The 18,145-nt window shown below is 34.9% G+C and overlaps 4 protein-coding genes across 7 annotated transcripts in view; 2 read left to right on the top strand and 2 right to left on the bottom strand.

The window, feature by feature from the left end:
• LOC102600723 (BEACH domain-containing protein B) overlaps positions 1-1,848 on the top strand; it is a 40,098-nt gene extending 38,250 nt beyond the window's left edge. For all 4 annotated transcript variants that reach the window (XM_006337976.2, XM_015310792.1, XM_015310743.1 and 1 more), the window contains 2 exons: positions 257-1,022; positions 1,359-1,848. In XM_006337976.2, coding sequence (XP_006338038.1) covers positions 257-954 — 698 coding nt within the window. In that variant the 3' untranslated portion in view covers positions 955-1,022; positions 1,359-1,848. The remainder of the gene's footprint in view (positions 1-256; positions 1,023-1,358) is intronic.
• Positions 1,849-3,582: 1,734 nt separating this feature from the next.
• LOC102600394 (F-box protein At5g39450-like) lies at positions 3,583-6,676 on the bottom strand. Its single transcript, XM_006337975.2, has 2 exons — positions 6,405-6,676; positions 3,583-5,927 (listed from the first exon to the last, which is right to left on the bottom strand). Exon 2 carries the CDS (start codon positions 5,863-5,865, stop codon positions 3,979-3,981), a length of 1,887 nt encoding a protein of 628 aa, XP_006338037.1. The 5' UTR covers positions 5,866-5,927; positions 6,405-6,676; the 3' UTR covers positions 3,583-3,978.
• Positions 6,677-11,188: 4,512 nt separating this feature from the next.
• On the bottom strand, positions 11,189-11,849 carry LOC102600069 (dnaJ homolog subfamily C member 17-like). The gene has a single exon (XM_006337974.1). It carries the CDS (start codon positions 11,830-11,832, stop codon positions 11,296-11,298), a length of 537 nt encoding a protein of 178 aa, XP_006338036.1. The 5' UTR covers positions 11,833-11,849; the 3' UTR covers positions 11,189-11,295.
• A 2,953-nt stretch (positions 11,850-14,802) lies between these two features.
• Positions 14,803-17,451, top strand: LOC102599733 (GATA transcription factor 25). The gene is made up of 5 exons (XM_015314668.1): positions 14,803-15,048; positions 15,503-15,556; positions 15,920-16,003; positions 16,080-16,213; positions 17,346-17,451. Exons 1-5 carry the CDS (start codon positions 14,803-14,805, stop codon positions 17,449-17,451), a joined length of 624 nt encoding a protein of 207 aa, XP_015170154.1.
• The last annotated feature ends 694 nt before the right edge of the window (positions 17,452-18,145 follow it).

The following is an 18,145-nucleotide window of genomic DNA, read 5'->3' as shown; positions in this document are numbered from 1 at the left end:
TAAAAAAGGAATAAGAAACCCTCTTTTGTTTTGTTTCTTTAAATATCCTGTCTTTTGTAGACAACCATATTTTGGGATAGGTTCTCTGCTTCTTTGGTATGCTTCCTGTATGCAGAAGTTTTCTTCTCCCAACATTAATAAAATTGTTTACTTTATCAAAATGTACTGCCTGGTTACAGCACTGGCAAGACATATTTCTTAGTTATTCTATATTTTACAGTAATGCTAAATTCCAAACCATTTTTGATTGTTGCAGTTACATCTGATGGAAGCATCCTGGCTACTGGAAGTTACGACACAACAGTAATGATCTGGGAGATTGTTCGCATCAGAACCTCTGAAAAGCGAGTAAAGCACACTCAAGCAGAGGTTCCTCGGAAAGATTGTATCATTGCTGAAGCCCCTTTCCATATTTTGTGTGGTCATGATGACGTTATTACGTGCTTGTATGCAAGTATTGAGCTTGATATAGTTATAAGTGGATCAAAAGATGGAACTTGTGTTTTCCATACGCTACGGGATGGGAGATACGTTAGATCCCTACGACATCCATCTGGCAGTCCACTGTCAAAGCTTGTTGCATCACGTCATGGAAGGATTGTTCTTTATTCTGATGATGATCTTAGTTTGCACCTCTACTCTATAAATGGCAAACACATTTCATCTTCTGAATCCAATGGCCGCCTAAATTGTCTTGAACTCAGTAGCTGCGGAGAGTTCTTGGTTTGTGCTGGAGATCAAGGGCTGATCATCGTACGCTCTATGAACTCACTTGAGATTGTGGGGAAGTACAATGGTATTGGGAAAATAGTAACTTCACTAACTGTGACACCGGAAGAATGCTTTATAGTTGGGACTAAGGATGGAAGTCTTCTTGTTTATTCAATAGAAAACCCTCAACTTCGTAAAACTAGCGTTCCGAGGAATTCAAAATCCAAAGCTTCTATGACATAGTGAATTTGCTGTTCTGGGCTGTGGTGTAAATTTAACAATACCATCACTGGAAGTGATGCTGAATTGAGGTATGCTTCTATGTCTTTCATGGAGAAAAGTTCATATGGTTTGATGTGTCATTACTGTCTGTTGTTAGCTCCTGGCAGTTAGCTGTGAAGTATTGAGTACATTTCCTGATTCTTTCCTTTTTATTTCCACTTGTTAAGCTATTGTTGCTTTTGTACCCAAGATCCTGAACTATGCCAAGTGAAGCATCCTACCTTCTTGTATCCCAGTTCTTAAGTGTAGTACCAAGTACTGATTATTATTTTACTCTTGTTGGCTAATCTAAGCATCATTTTCCCAGATGTTTGGATTTTGTTGTCTTGTAATAACCTTCTTGGTTCATTTCTATTGGCATTCAGGGTGAAATGAAGCATAGTTATGTCGTCAAAAAGACACGAGCTATATTATGGAGTACGAGTACCTGATTGGTGTTTCATTTTTGAAGAGGAAAATATGGATGTTTCTTCAGTAGCTATTATAGCAGTGCCCTCAAATCGCTGTATCCATGACAGGATTCTTCGAGCCTCAACCTGTAGAAAGACCAAGAATGGCAGAATATAGCACCATCCAAACATGATGTGTTTGTGATATTCAACTACTTGTGGATCCAGTTGCCACCCCCTAGTGTACAGCATTTTGTGCACATTTTCCTTATATGAGAGGCCTCAAATGTTGTATCAATCGATAACTGTAATTAAACCGCGTTGAAAATTAGCACCTTGTGATTGTGATCATTGGGTGTTTAGCCCCAAATGATTTTTGTATAGATGGGCTTAACACCCTTATAAGGAAAACCATATAAGTACTATTAAATGAAAATTTCATTGTGATTTCCCTTTTCTGTCTCCACTTTTGTTAAGCTTTTTCATTCATTTATTAGCATGATTTTGAGCCTGTATTTCTTCCTCTTCTAGTTGAAATTTTCTTATATAAGCAAGTGAAGCTTACCCTATTTATTTTATATTTTTTGGTTTATGTATAATTTTTATATTACATTGTGGGATCAAGGGGAAGGGATATAAAAGCTTAGATTACTACTACTGAAAGCTTAATTACCTTATTACTAGTGAACTACTGTTTACAGCCATACTTATGAACAGTGAAATAAATTTGTGAACTTAGACCCAGTTAGTAACTCACATAGTTCCAGTCTTCTTTAATCTCACTGTTAAATACTTTTAAAACAAATTAGGATGTAGGGAGCGTTTTAAATTCCCCATTTTGATGCCAAGTATTTTCTTGGAGCTCCTTCCAAAGAGGTTGGGATTAGATTTTCAATTTGATGTGTTCTAGTCATATTGCATCTTCACGGAGAATTCAATTTCACTAGAGCCATGTTGAAGATAGCGAGACAGTCATTACACTATCAATTTGAGATGGTTCGAGCATGTTAAGAGAAGGAGGAGGTAGGGAAGCATGAAAATCGAGGATAATGATGAATAATTAATTGATAGTAGAGTGAATTCTCTCTACCCGGTGGTAGAACAGGGTTCTAGTTTGGAGCAACTCCGTGCTCTCTTACCAATGTTGTTATTATTATTACGCATTTATGCTAGTGTCCTCTTACTTTGGTTATCAATATTATTTTTATTGTCTTATTTTTTCTTTCTTCAGTATTTCATCATAGCATTTTACTCATATTTTTTTTACAAACATATCCTCCAACACAATTTTTCTTGAACCAAAGATTTCTTGAAAACAAACTTTCTAACCTACAAAGGTCCCACTAACCTATAAATATGTGAATTCAGAAATATTCTTCATTTCATCTTTCAAAATCTTCAAAATAAAAAAATAAAAAGATTCTTTTCTCTTTTCAGTTCAAAAAGTACTTTTTAACAGGTAATCCGTTTCCCTCTTTTCTTGTATAAATCACACAATTTTTATTTTCAAACTAACTCACATGTTAGTTGAACAATTTCTAATGCATTTTCTTTGGCACATACAGGGGTGGGGGGGTGGGGGGGAGCCATACCAAAGTTTTCAACTCACAAATACGCATGTTGTATTTTATTAAATTAATCTTATTAGTGATGTATGAGGCTAAAATCTCTTGATTTACTAAAATAGACGAGAAAAATGAAATTATAGGCACCAAGTAAAACGAAATCGGAGGTTGCCTTCTTTGTTTCTCAATTTTAGGGGTAGCAAATTCAATCAACTCTTTCCCAAAAAAAATCCGTTCTACCCATCAAACCTCACTTATGAAATTACTTTTTCAGACCCCGGGTCTCACTATTTTCGTTTTCTAGGTCACACCTTAACTTCGTTAGAGAACTCTTGGATGCAAGAAACTCATATTCCCTTCCAAGGATGGTTTTCAAGGGGAGCCAGGACCAGGATGCTGTTCCCACTTACCTCTTTGTTTTCCCACTTAGCTAATATTACCCTCTAACGCTTCGTTAATGTTCCTCCCTATTTCGTTTGAACTGAATTACATCCACCCTAGAATTCATCAAGGTGTATGATTGCCCTTGGTTGTTTTTTTTTTTTTTTAAAAAAAAGCATTATGCCAATTTATTTCAATAATTTAATCATATCAACCTATACATTTGCAAAAATCTTAATTCCCAATGGAAAACATTAACTCAATCAATTTTTTCATAGAAGATAAGTTTATAACAAATAATATCAAGAGAAGGTGCAACCTCATTCCTGCTTCAAGGAAACTATGACTCTTTCATAATTAGCAACAGCACAAGGATTGTTCAATAAATATGGAAATGGTACCCTCATTATAAAACTACAGAATGGTTTGAAGAAGCTTTATTCCTGCCAGGAATCATAAATAGAAAGTTGAAAAATCTCGCCATACGCTACAAGCAGTTGAGTAACTTGCAAACCACGCACTTCAATCACCCTGCTGTGTGAATTAAACGAACTTACAAGTACAACAAACTTGAGCTTTTTCCACCTATTTTTTTTGTGGTTTTCGGCCATTTCTAGCAAAAGATTCTTTGCTCTGCTAGCTTGTCATCCCTACGGATGATTCTGCCTTGGTGAAGTCAGACCATTGGCAAACACATTTGAATAGGACCTGGTAAGGTATGCAAAATTGGAAACCGGAGGTAGAGCAGGGATCCTTTCCCCCTTGCTCAAAACCTCTTGCAAATCGAGCCTCTGCAAGGCCAACACAGACCTGGACTCCTTCCATATAAAAGCAAGCATTTTATCATGGATTACAAAGAGTGAACCAGGTTTTGAACCAGGATATCGAAAACCATACCCGTTAGCAATACCTTCACCCGTAAAAGCATGCTTAACATCTACAGGGTTGGAATCATGCCCATCGGTGCACCAAGGGAATGGATCATTCGAAGGCTCTTCAATATTTACTATAAACATAGCTGAGCCATTAGGATGCAAAACATAATGTGTACCTTCTAATATCTTGGTCGCAATAAGTAGCTTCTGACCTTGGGACTCCTCATAAGACAACAAAAGAAGAAACAATGCTTTTCCGGGCTTATCATCAGAAGGCCTCCCCGGGGGCCAACCAAAAGTCCCTCCCCATACACCAGCATATTCTTGGCCCACTTCTGGTGCCCGCATAGGCAACTTGTACAGAGCATATTTACTTTCGTGCATATTTGGCCAAGCACGATAAGAGGATAACTTCACAGTTGAAGCATGTAATGTCAGCCCTATTGCATCACCTGGCTGCAAGAACTCGTGAAGCTGGGCATGCTTACTTCCGTGGCCAGAGGAATTCTTTCCAAGGAGATCACGTTTGCCATTGATAGAGTTTGACTTCTTGAGTATATATTTTAGACTGTGTTTAACATATCCAGCCAGTGACTTCCGACTCCGACTCTCATGATCAGTAGCAGTTTGTGATGCATGACAGCCACTTATCAGATCAAGATTCTGTCTGAACTCACTCAATCCAACAGGAGAAGGATGCAAAGGCAACTCAGAACCAGCCTTCCAGACAGTAAAACCACCACCACCATCGTACATTTGCATAAAGAGCAATCTCCTTTCATACAAGAGTTTCATATTCTCTCGTAAATCAGCCTCCTCTCTTCTCAAACGAGGAAATAATATGGCATCTTTAGCATCTGGCAGCGTTTGACGAACTTGGTTAGTAACTGTGTCAAGCAACTTTCTCCTATCAGCAAATGCAAGCCGGCCAAAGGGCACTGTTGTTGCACGCTGTTCCGTTACCTTCTCTGACACAGAAACCCCACTATTGGATCTGCATATCTTCCGTGATGCCTCATTCTCTGAAGGATGAATAAAACTCTTGCTGTGGAACAACTTACCCCCACTTGTGTACTGCTGAGGCTCAACCTCTAACAGAAGCACATTGCAAGTCCTCTCGACCTTCTTGAGTGAACCAGGATAAACATAGTCAGTTCCATTCTCCCTACCATGAAGGAAAAACGCAGCAGAACCCTCAAAATCAGAAACGACTTCAAATACAGGCGACCACAAAATTGGACTGTCTTCAAGGCCTAATGGACCGAGTTCTTGGGGAATAATCCGACAACCAACTGCGGAGATAAAACCAGGCATAACATAAACAACATTGCCAAGTTCAGGATTTTGATGAACCCAAATACCAAGCAAAGGCTTTATGCTTACAAGGAAGTGACAAAGCGCCTTGTAGGAACAAACTCCCTTTCGCCATTCAATAACGTCCCGATAAGGAACCACCCCAAGCATTTCACATTGCGATAGCCAAACCTTCTCAGAGGCAGCTAAATCATGCAAGTTTCTACAGCATAAACCAAGATTACATACATCCCTTGGTGAAAGTGATCTACTTACTATCGCAAACACGTCATCAGGCAGTGATAAAAGGAAGCTAGATCCACAAACTTCAGGCAACATAGTAGTAGTAGTTGTACCACTTCCGCACATCTCAATTGGGATTCAAGATTTTGCTATAACTTCCCAATTCATAAAAAATCCTACAGAATGACCTGCCAAACAGCCCATCAAAACTCAATTACATAATCATTCACAAAGAACCCTACTTTCTTAAATTGGGATTCAAGATTTTGCTTTAACTTCCCAAATTCATTAAAGAAAAAAACTACAAAATGATTTGCCAAACAGCCCATCAAAGCTCAATTACTCAAGAGGGGTAGTCATTCACATAGAAACCAACTTTCTTAAATTTAGATTCAAGAATTTGCTATAACTTTCGAAATTCATTAAAAAAAAAAAAGAGAAGAAGAAGAAGAAGAAGAAGAAGAAACTACAGAATGATCAGCATCAAAACTCAATTACTCAAGAGGGAAAGAACCCTAACTTTCTTGAATTGGAGTTTCAAGATTTTGCAGCAAAAACTTAATCAACTTAAAGATATACAGAAATTGGGTAAAAGCACAAGAAAGGGGTTATAAAGCAAAGCAAGATCTAACACCCCATACAGAAAAACAGCAAGAAAATCTTACTTTGTCATTTGGTTCCCACAGAATCCCACCCACTGAGAAATGAAATCAACTTTCCTATGCAAAATTGCTAAAGTCCCAATTTAGATTGATGTGAATCTTGAACTTGGTGAGAGTCATCAGTCGTCCACCAACCAAAACTGAATGAACAACTCGTTTTTATTCCTGTCAAAGCCCATTAACGATGATGAAGAATGTGAGGTTTCTTGAAAGAGACAAATAAGCAGCTTTTTTGGAATGGTATTTTAACAAAGGGATGTGACTCTGAATAATTGAAAGTCCATGATTAGTTGATTACAAATCATTTATATCAAATACAAATATTATTCAACAACTAGTCAAAATTTATTTATAATAAACTTATCCTATAAATTATACTCTTAAGTAGGTAATAATTACCTCGTAAACTATACTCCCTCACAAATCTTTTACGAAGTTTAAGCAACTCTTTTTTAGTAATAGATTGCTAAGGAATTTAAGAAAGAGGACTTTTGTATTGTTGAAGACTAGAAAAATTTGTTTGATTCTTACTTAATTATTTTATAAATGGGTGCTGCTCTACTTATTTAGGAGCTAATATGTAATAATAGTTATTAGACAAGTTCCTATATATTTTATAAATAAGCCATTCTAACTCTACATAACTAGAAGATTTCAAGGACCTTTCATGCAAATTCGTGAAATTCTATAATCTTTCATGAGAAATCTCCACATATCTCTAGAACCTTTCACTATAGACTGACCTTCTTCCTATGTAAGCCTTCCATATGAATAACTTTATGCCAAATAACACCTAATTGACATGATGATATGCCGGATCATGACACTCCATCCACTTTTGCGACCGAATGGATTCACAAAATAACAATATCTTCTTCATTTGAAATTGTGATTTCTTTTCGCTCAAAATCGATGCAATGACTAGTTATGCTTCCATCAATTTTAGATTTATGTACAAGTTTAGGGGTGTTCACGGGTTGATTTGGAGCGGTTATTGGTCAAAACCAAAATAAAAACCAAACCAACTTAATCTTTTTTAAAATTATCAAAACCAAACCAAACCGAATCTAATATATCGATTTCAGTTCGGTTATGCAGTTATTAATCATAGACAAAAATAAAAGAAATAATTCATTCAAAACGTGAAAAAAGTGACAACAATCCATTCAAAACGAAAAATAGTTAGAATGATTGGCATTACATAACTTTCAATCATTGAATTTACTATGAATAAATCTTCACAATTCATTATTTTGGCTTAGAAGGAAGAGACATTGACATTTCAATCTGATAAAGAATTGTCATAGACACTCATATACATAAACCAATAAGATAAATATTCTCACCTTGAGCATTTTTGCTTCCATAAGTAAATTATAAATAAATTTTGATGAAAGCACATATAAGAAAATTGTTTTTTAAAATAATATATTATGTATGTATAATAATAAAATATATGTATATAATTTGTCGGTTTCAGTTCGATTTTTTTCGAACTAAACCACATCAATCCAAATACTATAGATTTTTACAATTACGTTCTATTACTTCTTAATTTGATCTAATTTACTTCAATCTATCTTTTTACAGATCCCTACAATGTTGAATGAGATGGTTGTTCCCTCTTATGGGGGGAATGGGTGCATTACGACCCAAAATTTAGAGGTGTGACCAGGGTCGACTCAACAAGATTGAGGGCCTAAAGCCAAACCTTAAAGAGGGGGCCTAATTATTTTTTTCAAAAAAAATAAATAATCATGTATATATCTATTTAAAATCTATTTTTCTTGCCTTTTTAGATGTGAAATCATTAATTACTATTTTCTAATCGATTTATTTTAGTAATTCCTTTTCAATTGATAATATAGCTAATGCATTCAATCTCACATAAGATTTTATCAATTTTAGTTTCGACAAACTTCTTTTGGCCGAAGCAATAGTTACAGGAATTGTTAACATTATTCTATAAGCAATATACGCATTAGGAAAAGAATCAAGTCTTTTTATTTGATTGAGTATTTTCATTAAATCATAATCTTCTACTTGTATTATTTCTCTTAATAATAACTAAAACGAGAATATATATATACTTACTAACTAAGAATATTAACAATAACAAAAGTTCACGAAAAATTATAAAATAAAATTAGAATAATAAAACCTGGCTCACGAAATCGATAAGTTGATATAATAATGTTGAAATAGTGTTGCATTTTTTCAATATAATGATTGCTTGTTGCACTTCTTAAGATTTTGAAGAAGACACTCAAAAGCAAATTTTGTTCTTTTTTAACTTGTAAGCAACAATAAATCATTTTTTTTAGAAGAGAGTTCAATATTGAAAATAAAAATAATAAAATGGAGAATAAAAAAGATGAGTATAAGGTAAATAATAATATAAGGTCAAATTTTTAGGAGATAAATAAGGAAACACAATTTCCCACTTAAAGAAATTATTTTCAAAAAATGTTTCATTCCCTTAGAAAAGTGGGGGAAACTAACAACTATTTTGTTTTTTTTCTATACTTCTTAGTTCTTACATGTTTTTTTAAATTTTAAAATACATATAATTTTAAGTAATATGTATAAGTATATTTATTTAAATTGGGGGCCCCAAAAATATGAGGCTCCAAGCGATGACTTTAGTGGCCTAGTGGTTAAGACAGCCCTGGGTGTGACATCCACCTTTAGGACCATCTAGTTCCTCGTATTCATGAATTCATGTAACATATAATAGTGCACCAGATACCTCAACCAGAATTGAACACATGAGTCACACGATCCGCTTTTTCCATGATCTCTTTTGTCTGCTTAGCCGAACTATTTGAACTCAAGTCATTCGCTTCCTTAAGTCATATCCATACTAAAAGAGCTAAATCAGGTGGTGACTAGATTCATTCCGTAGCATGGGATTTTGTAGCAGCAAAAATGTTGACCCTACTATCCGCTTTTCAGTCAAAAATTCAGATTGCGACATACCGCCTAGACTAGATATATTATCCTCCATCTCAACAATCAAGTGGGGTGGTTGGGGATTGCAAGGGTCCATAATAACTGGTCAATAAAAAAGTCTCTATCAATACGTGAGCAATGAAATACAATTGTTCGTTAAAGTAGTGGATATTGGCCATCTGGTGATAATACAGTACTATGATACCAAGAAACCCAAGTCAACCATTGTTTCAACCAATTAAGGATAACAGTCAGCTCAAAGATTTCTCGCTCTCCATCGAATACCAAATCTTTTGGAAAGATTTGTATATGCTTAGGCTTTACAGCCTCACAAAGAAAATTATTATTTTCGCTTTCAACTAAGGATTGAAGGGATAACCCCTTCAAATCCAAAATTCAAGAGGTAATGGATGTAGCATTGGTATTGGATGTATATATCGTTAGGTTGTGTCACGTCAAATCTGCTCCCTTTTTTTCTGTTGCAGAAAAGAGATCCCCTCCCCTCGTTTTAAAAAAATGATGAATATAAAGTTCGGGAGGATGCAAGTACTATGAATTCTCGGACACCCAATCAGGTTGCTTTCCAAGGTCTCGCTGGTGTTGCCTGCATGTCGTGATATGCCTTGAGATGGAAATCTCAAGTCCCCCTTCCAGTGGGGAACCCACTCCTTGATTGTCGCTCTGATGCGTTTGACTCGTCCTCTAGGTACATTTGGAAGGTGGAGTTCAGTAACCCAGTCCAGTGACCGAGGAGAGGTTGAGAAGAATACAATGATTGGAATGGTCTGAAAGTCGCTATAGAAGACTGAATGCGTCTTGGTTAACCTAGTCCATTATTCAGATATATGTGTGCCTGTATTATTTATAATAAGAGAAAACCTCACTCCAAGTAGTGAAATGGAGTAACAAATGGGAATTCGTTCGTTAGGAGAGAAGGCAAGATTTTCCCTTTGATCCTTTTAAGAAGGAGCAGCATACCTGACTATACCTTTCATCAAGAGAATACCAGTCGTCCAGCTTAGAAACTGTAGCTGTCGGAAAAGGGGAACTTTAATTAAGAAAGAAGAATAATTGCAGATTTGTGATCAATAGACTACGAAGAAGAAGAAATAAAATTATGTATGATGAACTTGAGCCGAGTCACAAAAAAAGTTATGATGAGCTTGAAAAGTTCTATCTGGCTTTATATCTGTTAATGGTAAGGCTCTTTCCCTGAGGGTTGGACTGCTCCGAAGCACTTGGAAGCAGTTTTCTTACTAATTTCACAGCCGGTCATTTAGGGGTTCGACAGAACCCAATAACTTTGGCTTAGATCCTGTATTTGTGATAAAAATTATAGTTAAAAGATGTTGATATAATTTATCTAGAACTCAATCAGTTACCTTCTCTAAATTTCAGAACGGAAAATCTAGCTCCGTCTGAGTGTTTGTAAATTTCAGAACCCATCAAATTCTAGCTCCGTCTGGTGAGTCACAAGAACAATTTTTGAATTCAGCACATCACATGAGTAGTTGAATCCATGGACAATAAGTTAATACAGAGTAGGTTAATACAATCAAATAGGATCAGATGAGCAATTGGAATCGGAGGTCAGATGAAAAGTTGTATTGGTGTTTGATCAATCGTGACTTTCGCTATCCACATCCACAGCACCTTCATATGTCAAATAATAAAACAACACATTTAGCAGGAATATAGACTATAGTTAATATGTAAACACAACACAAAATTAACATGAGAATAATTTAAAACTTTTGTGATCATTGGGCAAAACTGGAGAAACATAATTTTTTAGTAACTAAATATTTATAGTACCAAGTAAGAAATATCTACCATGTCCCAAAGAGCAGAGGAGAGCATAATATTAATACCTGCCAACAAAAACAAACTAAAAACTCTCAGGTAAAAAATTGACCACAAACTATTAAAAAAAATTCAACCATCACAGCTTTTTCTTTGAATAACTGGCCAGAATTCGATCAGCTTCCTTCTTAGTTTTTCCACTAGAAATACTTCGTGACACTTTGTTTACATAACGCATTGCACGAATTCGAGCCCTTCCATGGTTAAGTTTTCGTCCAGCCTCTTTGTGTTTTCTACCAGCCATTCTTTGAGCATTATGCGCAGCAATCCTAGCCGATCTTAGTTCCTCCTTTTCGACGAAAGCATAACGTTCAGCAGCAGCAGCACGCTCTCTTGCCTCTGCCTCTGCTCTTGCCTTAAGATCGAGATCTGATATCGTAATCTTTCGAGTACTATCAAATAACTTCCTGTTTTTCTCATCCTTGAGAAAATCGTAAGAAGTCTTGAGCTTTCGAAAATTCTCATGAGCATTCGGATCATCCGGCCTCTTGTCTGGATGCAACTCTAATGCTTTTTTTCGATAGGCTTTCGATATTTCCTGCTGAGAAAGCTTGGCACCTTGTTCACCGGATGGTAAATCCAATACAGCATAATGATCAACTTCAGTAATATCCATGTTTTTTATAAAGAACCCTAAAATATGTATCTAAACTTAATTTCTATGTGATTAAACAGAGCAACGTACCCTATTTATAGACTTGAATCCTAATACTGTATGGTTAATTAAGAGATTTTTTGTCAAATTTATTAAAATTAGAATCCTGAAGTAGTTAGGTTAGGGAACTAATTAGACTTTAATGTATTGATTTTTCTGTCTTCCTTGCTTAGCAAGCAATTACGTATCAGAGTTTAAGTAGGACAACTATCAAATTGGATTAGTAAAGCCAATCCCATCTAAAAAGGAAATATTGATATTTTTAATTTGGATCTCTTAATTAAGAAGTTGGTAATTTTTAATGATGTAAAATTTTATGTATTAAAATAAGGATATTTTGGGAAGAATGAGATCAATTTTTTCTTTAAGATACTAAAACATCACTTATTTTGAAACAAAATGATAAAAACCTAATTATTGAGTTCTCAGTTAATTTTATTATTATTATTTTCTTGTTCTTTAATTTGTTTTTGTTTTGCTTGTTATTCTTCATTAATCAAATTATTAATATGGTATTTGTCTTAAATATGAATATTTTAGATATATTACGGAATATGGGGTATACTTAAATAATTAAATTTATATTTTCTATAATTGATTATATCATCTAATTTTAGCAGTTCCATAAAAAGAATTTATCTCTCGTAATTTTTCATTAATTGAATGGGAAAAGGCATAGTTCCTCCTAACTTGTATCGAAAAGTCAGTTACACGCTTAAACTATCATAACGACCTATTACACACCTCTGCTATTTAAAAGTGAATTTATTTACCCCTAAAGCTGACATGACAAGATAATAATAATTTTAAAAAAATCATGCGCGTCAGATAATTATTAAAGTAAAAATAAAAATAAAAATAAAACTCAAAATATTTCTTAAGCCCCACCCCGATATCTCTTCTTCTTCACACCCCACCCTCCTCATCTTCTTCACACTCCATTAAGCTTAAAATAAACCAATAACAAGAAACAACCAAGAAATAAATTACTTCAAAAAGGAGTAAAATTTTGGGAGGTTTCAATCGGTGGGGCTTCGACGGACGTTTTTGAGTATTGAGTGATCGATTGAAAATGGGAAGAAAATTATTTTTCTATTATCTCTATTTTTTAAGAAATCTCTAGGAAGAACAAGGAAAAATAACAAAGAATATATGTCCAAATCTGAAAAATATTTACAACTACAAGCCGCAACAAATAACAATGAAAGTTTAGTTTCAATGACCAATCAATGGAAGAAACTGAAGCAACCTTCTTGTGAGTACATTTTGAAATGGAAGAATTCTTCCACTCCACGAATCAACCCCAGATTACGGGCAATTTCCTTGGTGGCCATTGCTAAAAGTTTCTTTCTTTACTTAGGTATATATATTCAAATAGCTAATTAAATTCATATTTTATGTAACTAATTGAAATCATCTTGTTTTATGCTAGCAGTTATCTTTCATAGTTTTTGAATTTTTTTAGAAATTGATTTTGCTAATCAAATTTTAATTTGCACCATCCATATCCAAAGTTGAGTGACTATGATAGGCCGCTTATCTAAGATTAAGTGATCATTCATATGGTTTTAGTCTCTTCTTTGATGACATAGTGTATACACACACATTTATCTCTATATTTTTATTTTTGCAATTTGGTTTAATTTGAGCATGAAAGTTCTTAATTGATTAATATTTTACCTCATACAACAAAGTAGATTTAACTATCAGTATTATGTATAGTTACTTACCTTTAAGGTTAGTGGTACTTATTTATCACATAAGACTCTGGAGACACGATTTTCATCAATACGACGTGTGACTTCATCGTCAATCACTTCATTTTCTTAGATCAAACTCAAGATATTTAAAACTTTTTTTTTCTCTTTGGAATAATTTGTGAATTATTAAGTTTCGCCTTATGTGTGTATCACTGAATTTGTAATATTATGTTATTGTCCAGCTCAATAACTTAAATCCTTTAGACTCTAGAATTTGTCTCCACCCATCCAACTATGAGTCCCATCAACTAGTATTATGTCACTGACAAGCAACATACATCATGATCTTTCATATTGAACATGTTGTGTCAATTCATCCACAAGACAAATAGAAATGGGTTAAACACTGATCACTGGTGTAATCTCATCTCGATTGAAAAGTGTTTTTAGTCTTCACCCACCTGTCCACAATTCTTATTTGAGTTTGGACTCCATCATACATTTCTTTCATCATCCTAGCGTACGCCTCATCTAGCCTTTACGCATCTTCATAAAATTTCCGTGGGATTTTGTTCTAGGTACGTCATTTCTAGGTTAATGAACACTATAGGTAAGTCATCTTTTTCCTTTCTATATTTTCTCGTTAGTCTCCTCACAAGATAATAACTTTTGTATTAATATCGTGGCATGAATCTGAATTGATACTAAAAATGGATCGATACCCTTTCTCACCCACATTTTCATCACCTTTTCTCAAAAACATTATTATATATAATCTAATATAAACCGTACTGATTGTGAATAATATTACCAAAGTTCCGATCAATTAACTTCTCAATCAAAATGTTCTATAAAGAAACTTCCAAAAATTACATTATTACTTTAAAACATTCTATTACGAATTAAAAACGAAAAAACAAAAAAAAGCGCGAAAAGGCACTCTGTTATTTTCGGTACGGACGACAATTTTCCGTTAACACATTCTCCGCGAATTCCAAAAATATCCCCACTGTCCCGCTCTTAACAAGCTGGTAAATCACGTAATTATCTCCAACTTTGAGGGGCAAATTCTGTTCCCTCAGTCCTCACACCCTTCTTCTCTTCTTCCATTCCTCTGTTTCCCATACAGCAGGAAAATGTCAGTACGAAATCGAAATTTCTATATAGTACTAAATGATTTCACAAATAGGATTACTGTGAGCTGCAAAAAATGAACTGTCAAATGCAAACGATGAATGTGGATAAACACTTTTCCGGCGCCGGCGAGGAAGTTTCGGCGGGAAATGATGTGGCGGTTGGAAATTTTCCGGTTGGGTACGGAGGTGGGGTGGGTAGTGTTAAGGTCACGATGCCTCATTACACAGTTTGTAGTGCTTCTGATGTCGTTGCTCTGCAAAATCGAGAGGCTAAGTTTGATCAACTCACTATATCGTTTCGTGGCAAAATTTATGTTTTTGATGGTGTTACTACTCATAAGGTGAGCACTTTTTAATTGTTTTAATTGTGTAATTTGTGAAGTGTATGTATAAGTTGAGGATCAGTATAAAAATGCTTTAAGATTTTTTTTTTTTTTTTTGATAAACCATGGTGTCCGGGCTAGCTTTTGCACGCCACAACTAATTCCAAGCTGTCAACCAAGCTATGAAAGATGAGGAAGAAATCACTAGTGTTTTTGTCACTGTTGAGATTTGAACGTTACAACTCATGATTCTCAATCCAATAGTAATAAGAGTTGTATGTACCTTAAGTTTATATATGACACCAACTAATTTGTAATTGAGGTGCAGTTGGATTGATATTGATTCTTTTATTCCCGGTAATGTTTGAGGATTTTTTTCTATACTTCTTCTTTTTTCCATAGAGATTGTGCTAGTGTTAATGTGTTTGGCGTGCTTAAATGTGTTGAAACCGGTTTAATTTTGATCATTCAGATTGAAGAGCCAACACATGAGATTAATGATCAGTGTTTATGGCGTATCCTTAAAGTTTGTAGCTTGATTGTCTCGAGGTTCAGGGCTTTTCTTTTCTTTTATGCAATAAAGGAATTATCTTTAGGGGTTTAGTGAGCAGGATGGATATTGATGATTCATATAGGCGACTTCAGTTAGTTTGGATTATGTTGTAGTGGTAGTTGTTGGGCGGGGTTGAGAGAGGGGCGGTATTGGATGAACAAGAAACTTCTTGATGAGCCTGCAATAGTTATTTAACTAATTATGTCTCTATTGGCTTGTTTCTTAGCTTTACTCTTTAAATGGGAATGGAAAACTGACTATTGCATTTGGCTGGATATTTCTTTAATCTGATTGTGAAGCATTAGGCTAACGAGTAACGATGGTTCATTGTCATAGGTCCATTCGCTTTTTCAACTTTTGGGTGGATATGAGTATTGTCCAGGCACACAAGCTTTAGGTTTGTCGAGTGCAAACCAGAAGGTATCCTTTTCTATGCAAGTTTCTTCTTTTGGTTTGCATCTGCATCCTTGTAATATTTGGTGATTTTTTGCCTTAGGACTATGTGGACCATCCAGTGCACTGTGCAGATCCAAAAAGACTTGAATCCCTCATTAGATTTTATGAAAAGAGGAAAAAGAGATGCTATGAAAAGAAAATCAGATATGGTATCCGCCAAGAAGTTGCGTTCAGGTAAATTGGCTGATCTACTACTGCCTAAATGGAACTTCTATCTCCTCTTTTTTTGTTTCAGTAAGAGTAGAATTCTAGCACTCCAATGAACTTATGCACAAGATTGCTCTATGAAATTAATCCCTATCAGGACTGATCAATTTTTTGGCCCGGACACCACTGTCATTAAAAAAAAAAGGCTGATCAAACTTTGTCAACAAAACCAAAAGTTTTTAGAATATATTGCAATCACATTTACAATTCAAAGCTTTGCATATCAGGTTTACTTGACTTGAACTGGATAAGTTCGTTCTGTTCACCTCCATGACTTGATGAAACCATTATCACTAAATTAGTCTCCATGAAACTATTATTACTAATTACGTCTCCTTTTTTCTTATAACATATGTGGGCTTGTGGTTATCGTCCTCATTTCTCATATTTTCTTATTGGGAAACCATGATTCTGTTTTTTGCTCCTAATTTGGACGGAAAAATAACTCCTGCTGTATTTCTCATTCAGTTTCCTGTAACATACAACTATTTGATTATTACCCGAATCTGATGTTTGGAAACTTCTTCATTCCAGAATTTTCTCTCTTATGATTTTAAGTTAGGAAATAAAGTAATCAAGAAGATAGTTTGCTTGATTCAATTAAGTGGGGATGTCCATCTCGAGCCTTAAAGATTTGAAGTGGCTATTTAATATGCTGGGAAAAACTCACTGATTTACTTCTGTAGGTAAAAGAAGTGTGTTGATTGTGTAGATGTACTATCTTTTATAATAGTCATATGGCAGCCTGCAACAACGCTGGATTCGTTAAAAAGAATTGCTTTAGAAAGTTGACTCTGACAAGTAACACTACTGATGAATTTGACATTTCATTCATTACATGTGTTTTAGTATAAAAATAATGTGCAAGAATTTCATTGTTCTAAGAAATGAAATGCTGCAATACGATGCAAAACATTACCTAAATGACAATAGCTCTTGCACGCGCGCACACACATATCTGCCACCTTCCACAGTTTCTTGTTCTTGTTTTAGCAGGTTGTGGAATGTCAACAAAAATATGCATGGCAGGTTTAACAGCTGTTCTTCTATTCCAGTTTTTGATTTCTTCTGCTTATTATTCACATTTATAAATAATCAGAATGAAGCGTAAGAATGGCCTATTTGCTCGAAAAGGTTCTACTGGACCAAAACAGGACGACATCCCTTCAGAAGAAACTCGGTATGTTTTTGAATATGAGAAATAGTTCTGCTTTTTTTCTTGAGAATAATATCTTCTAAAAAATTAGTTGATGTGTATGGTTTGGTTTGTATTCAAAACTACTTTTGTATGCAAGAAATATTTTGTTGATGTTGGATGCCTAAGCAAATGTTAATTCTAACTCTCTATCTTGTTTCCTAGATGCATCCATTGCGGAACTAGTTCAAAGGCCACCCCTATGATGAGGCGTGGTCCTGATGGCCAAAGGAATCTTTGCAATGCATGTGGGCTCACTTGGGCAAATAAGGTTGGCATGTACATCATCAAAACACTCAAAGGATTACTCCTTCATTTAGATGTTCTTTTCTTTTTAATATATTTTTACCTTTATACATCTGAACAACCATATATCATGTTAACTTACTTGCATTTTGGTCTATTTGGAAAGAATGGTGTCCATATATTGTAGGACTAGGACCTACAAAGTGCTCGTCTTCCAATACCAAGTCTGAAAGCCTAATCAATCAAATACTGCAATGCATGCATATGTAAATTATCGTTACAAATTACCATAGAATGTTTGCTATGCCCGCCTTTCCTATGTTTGATACATGGCTCCTCTAGCATTCTTTGTAACAATTTCTTGTTAGGCAGAAAAAAGTTGCAAACTATTGATTCCTTACTTCTTGCTATATCAATCTGCAGGGGATAATGAGGACTCTCTATAAGGCATCCTATGA

This window comes from Solanum tuberosum, unplaced genomic scaffold, assembly GCF_000226075.1.
Source record: "Solanum tuberosum cultivar DM 1-3 516 R44 unplaced genomic scaffold, SolTub_3.0 scf00002, whole genome shotgun sequence".
NCBI lineage: Eukaryota > Viridiplantae > Streptophyta > Magnoliopsida > Solanales > Solanaceae > Solanum > Solanum tuberosum.
This window is presented reverse-complemented; position numbering and strand designations above follow the sequence as displayed.

Excerpts from the sequence above, each read along its gene's own strand:
- LOC102600394 (XM_006337975.2), bottom strand. The coding sequence starts at position 5,865 with ATGTGCGGAAGTGGTACAACTACTACTACTATGTTGCCTGAAGTTTGT.
- LOC102600069 (XM_006337974.1), bottom strand. The coding sequence starts at position 11,832 with ATGGATATTACTGAAGTTGATCATTATGCTGTATTGGATTTACCATCC.
- LOC102599733 (XM_015314668.1), top strand. The coding sequence starts at position 14,803 with ATGAATGTGGATAAACACTTTTCCGGCGCCGGCGAGGAAGTTTCGGCG. Across the intron at positions 15,049-15,502 it reads ATGGTGTTACTACTCATAAG|ATTGAAGAGCCAACACATGA; the intron begins GTGAGCACTTTT and ends TTGATCATTCAG. Across the intron at positions 16,214-17,345 it reads CGCCAAGAAGTTGCGTTCAG|AATGAAGCGTAAGAATGGCC; the intron begins GTAAATTGGCTG and ends ATAAATAATCAG.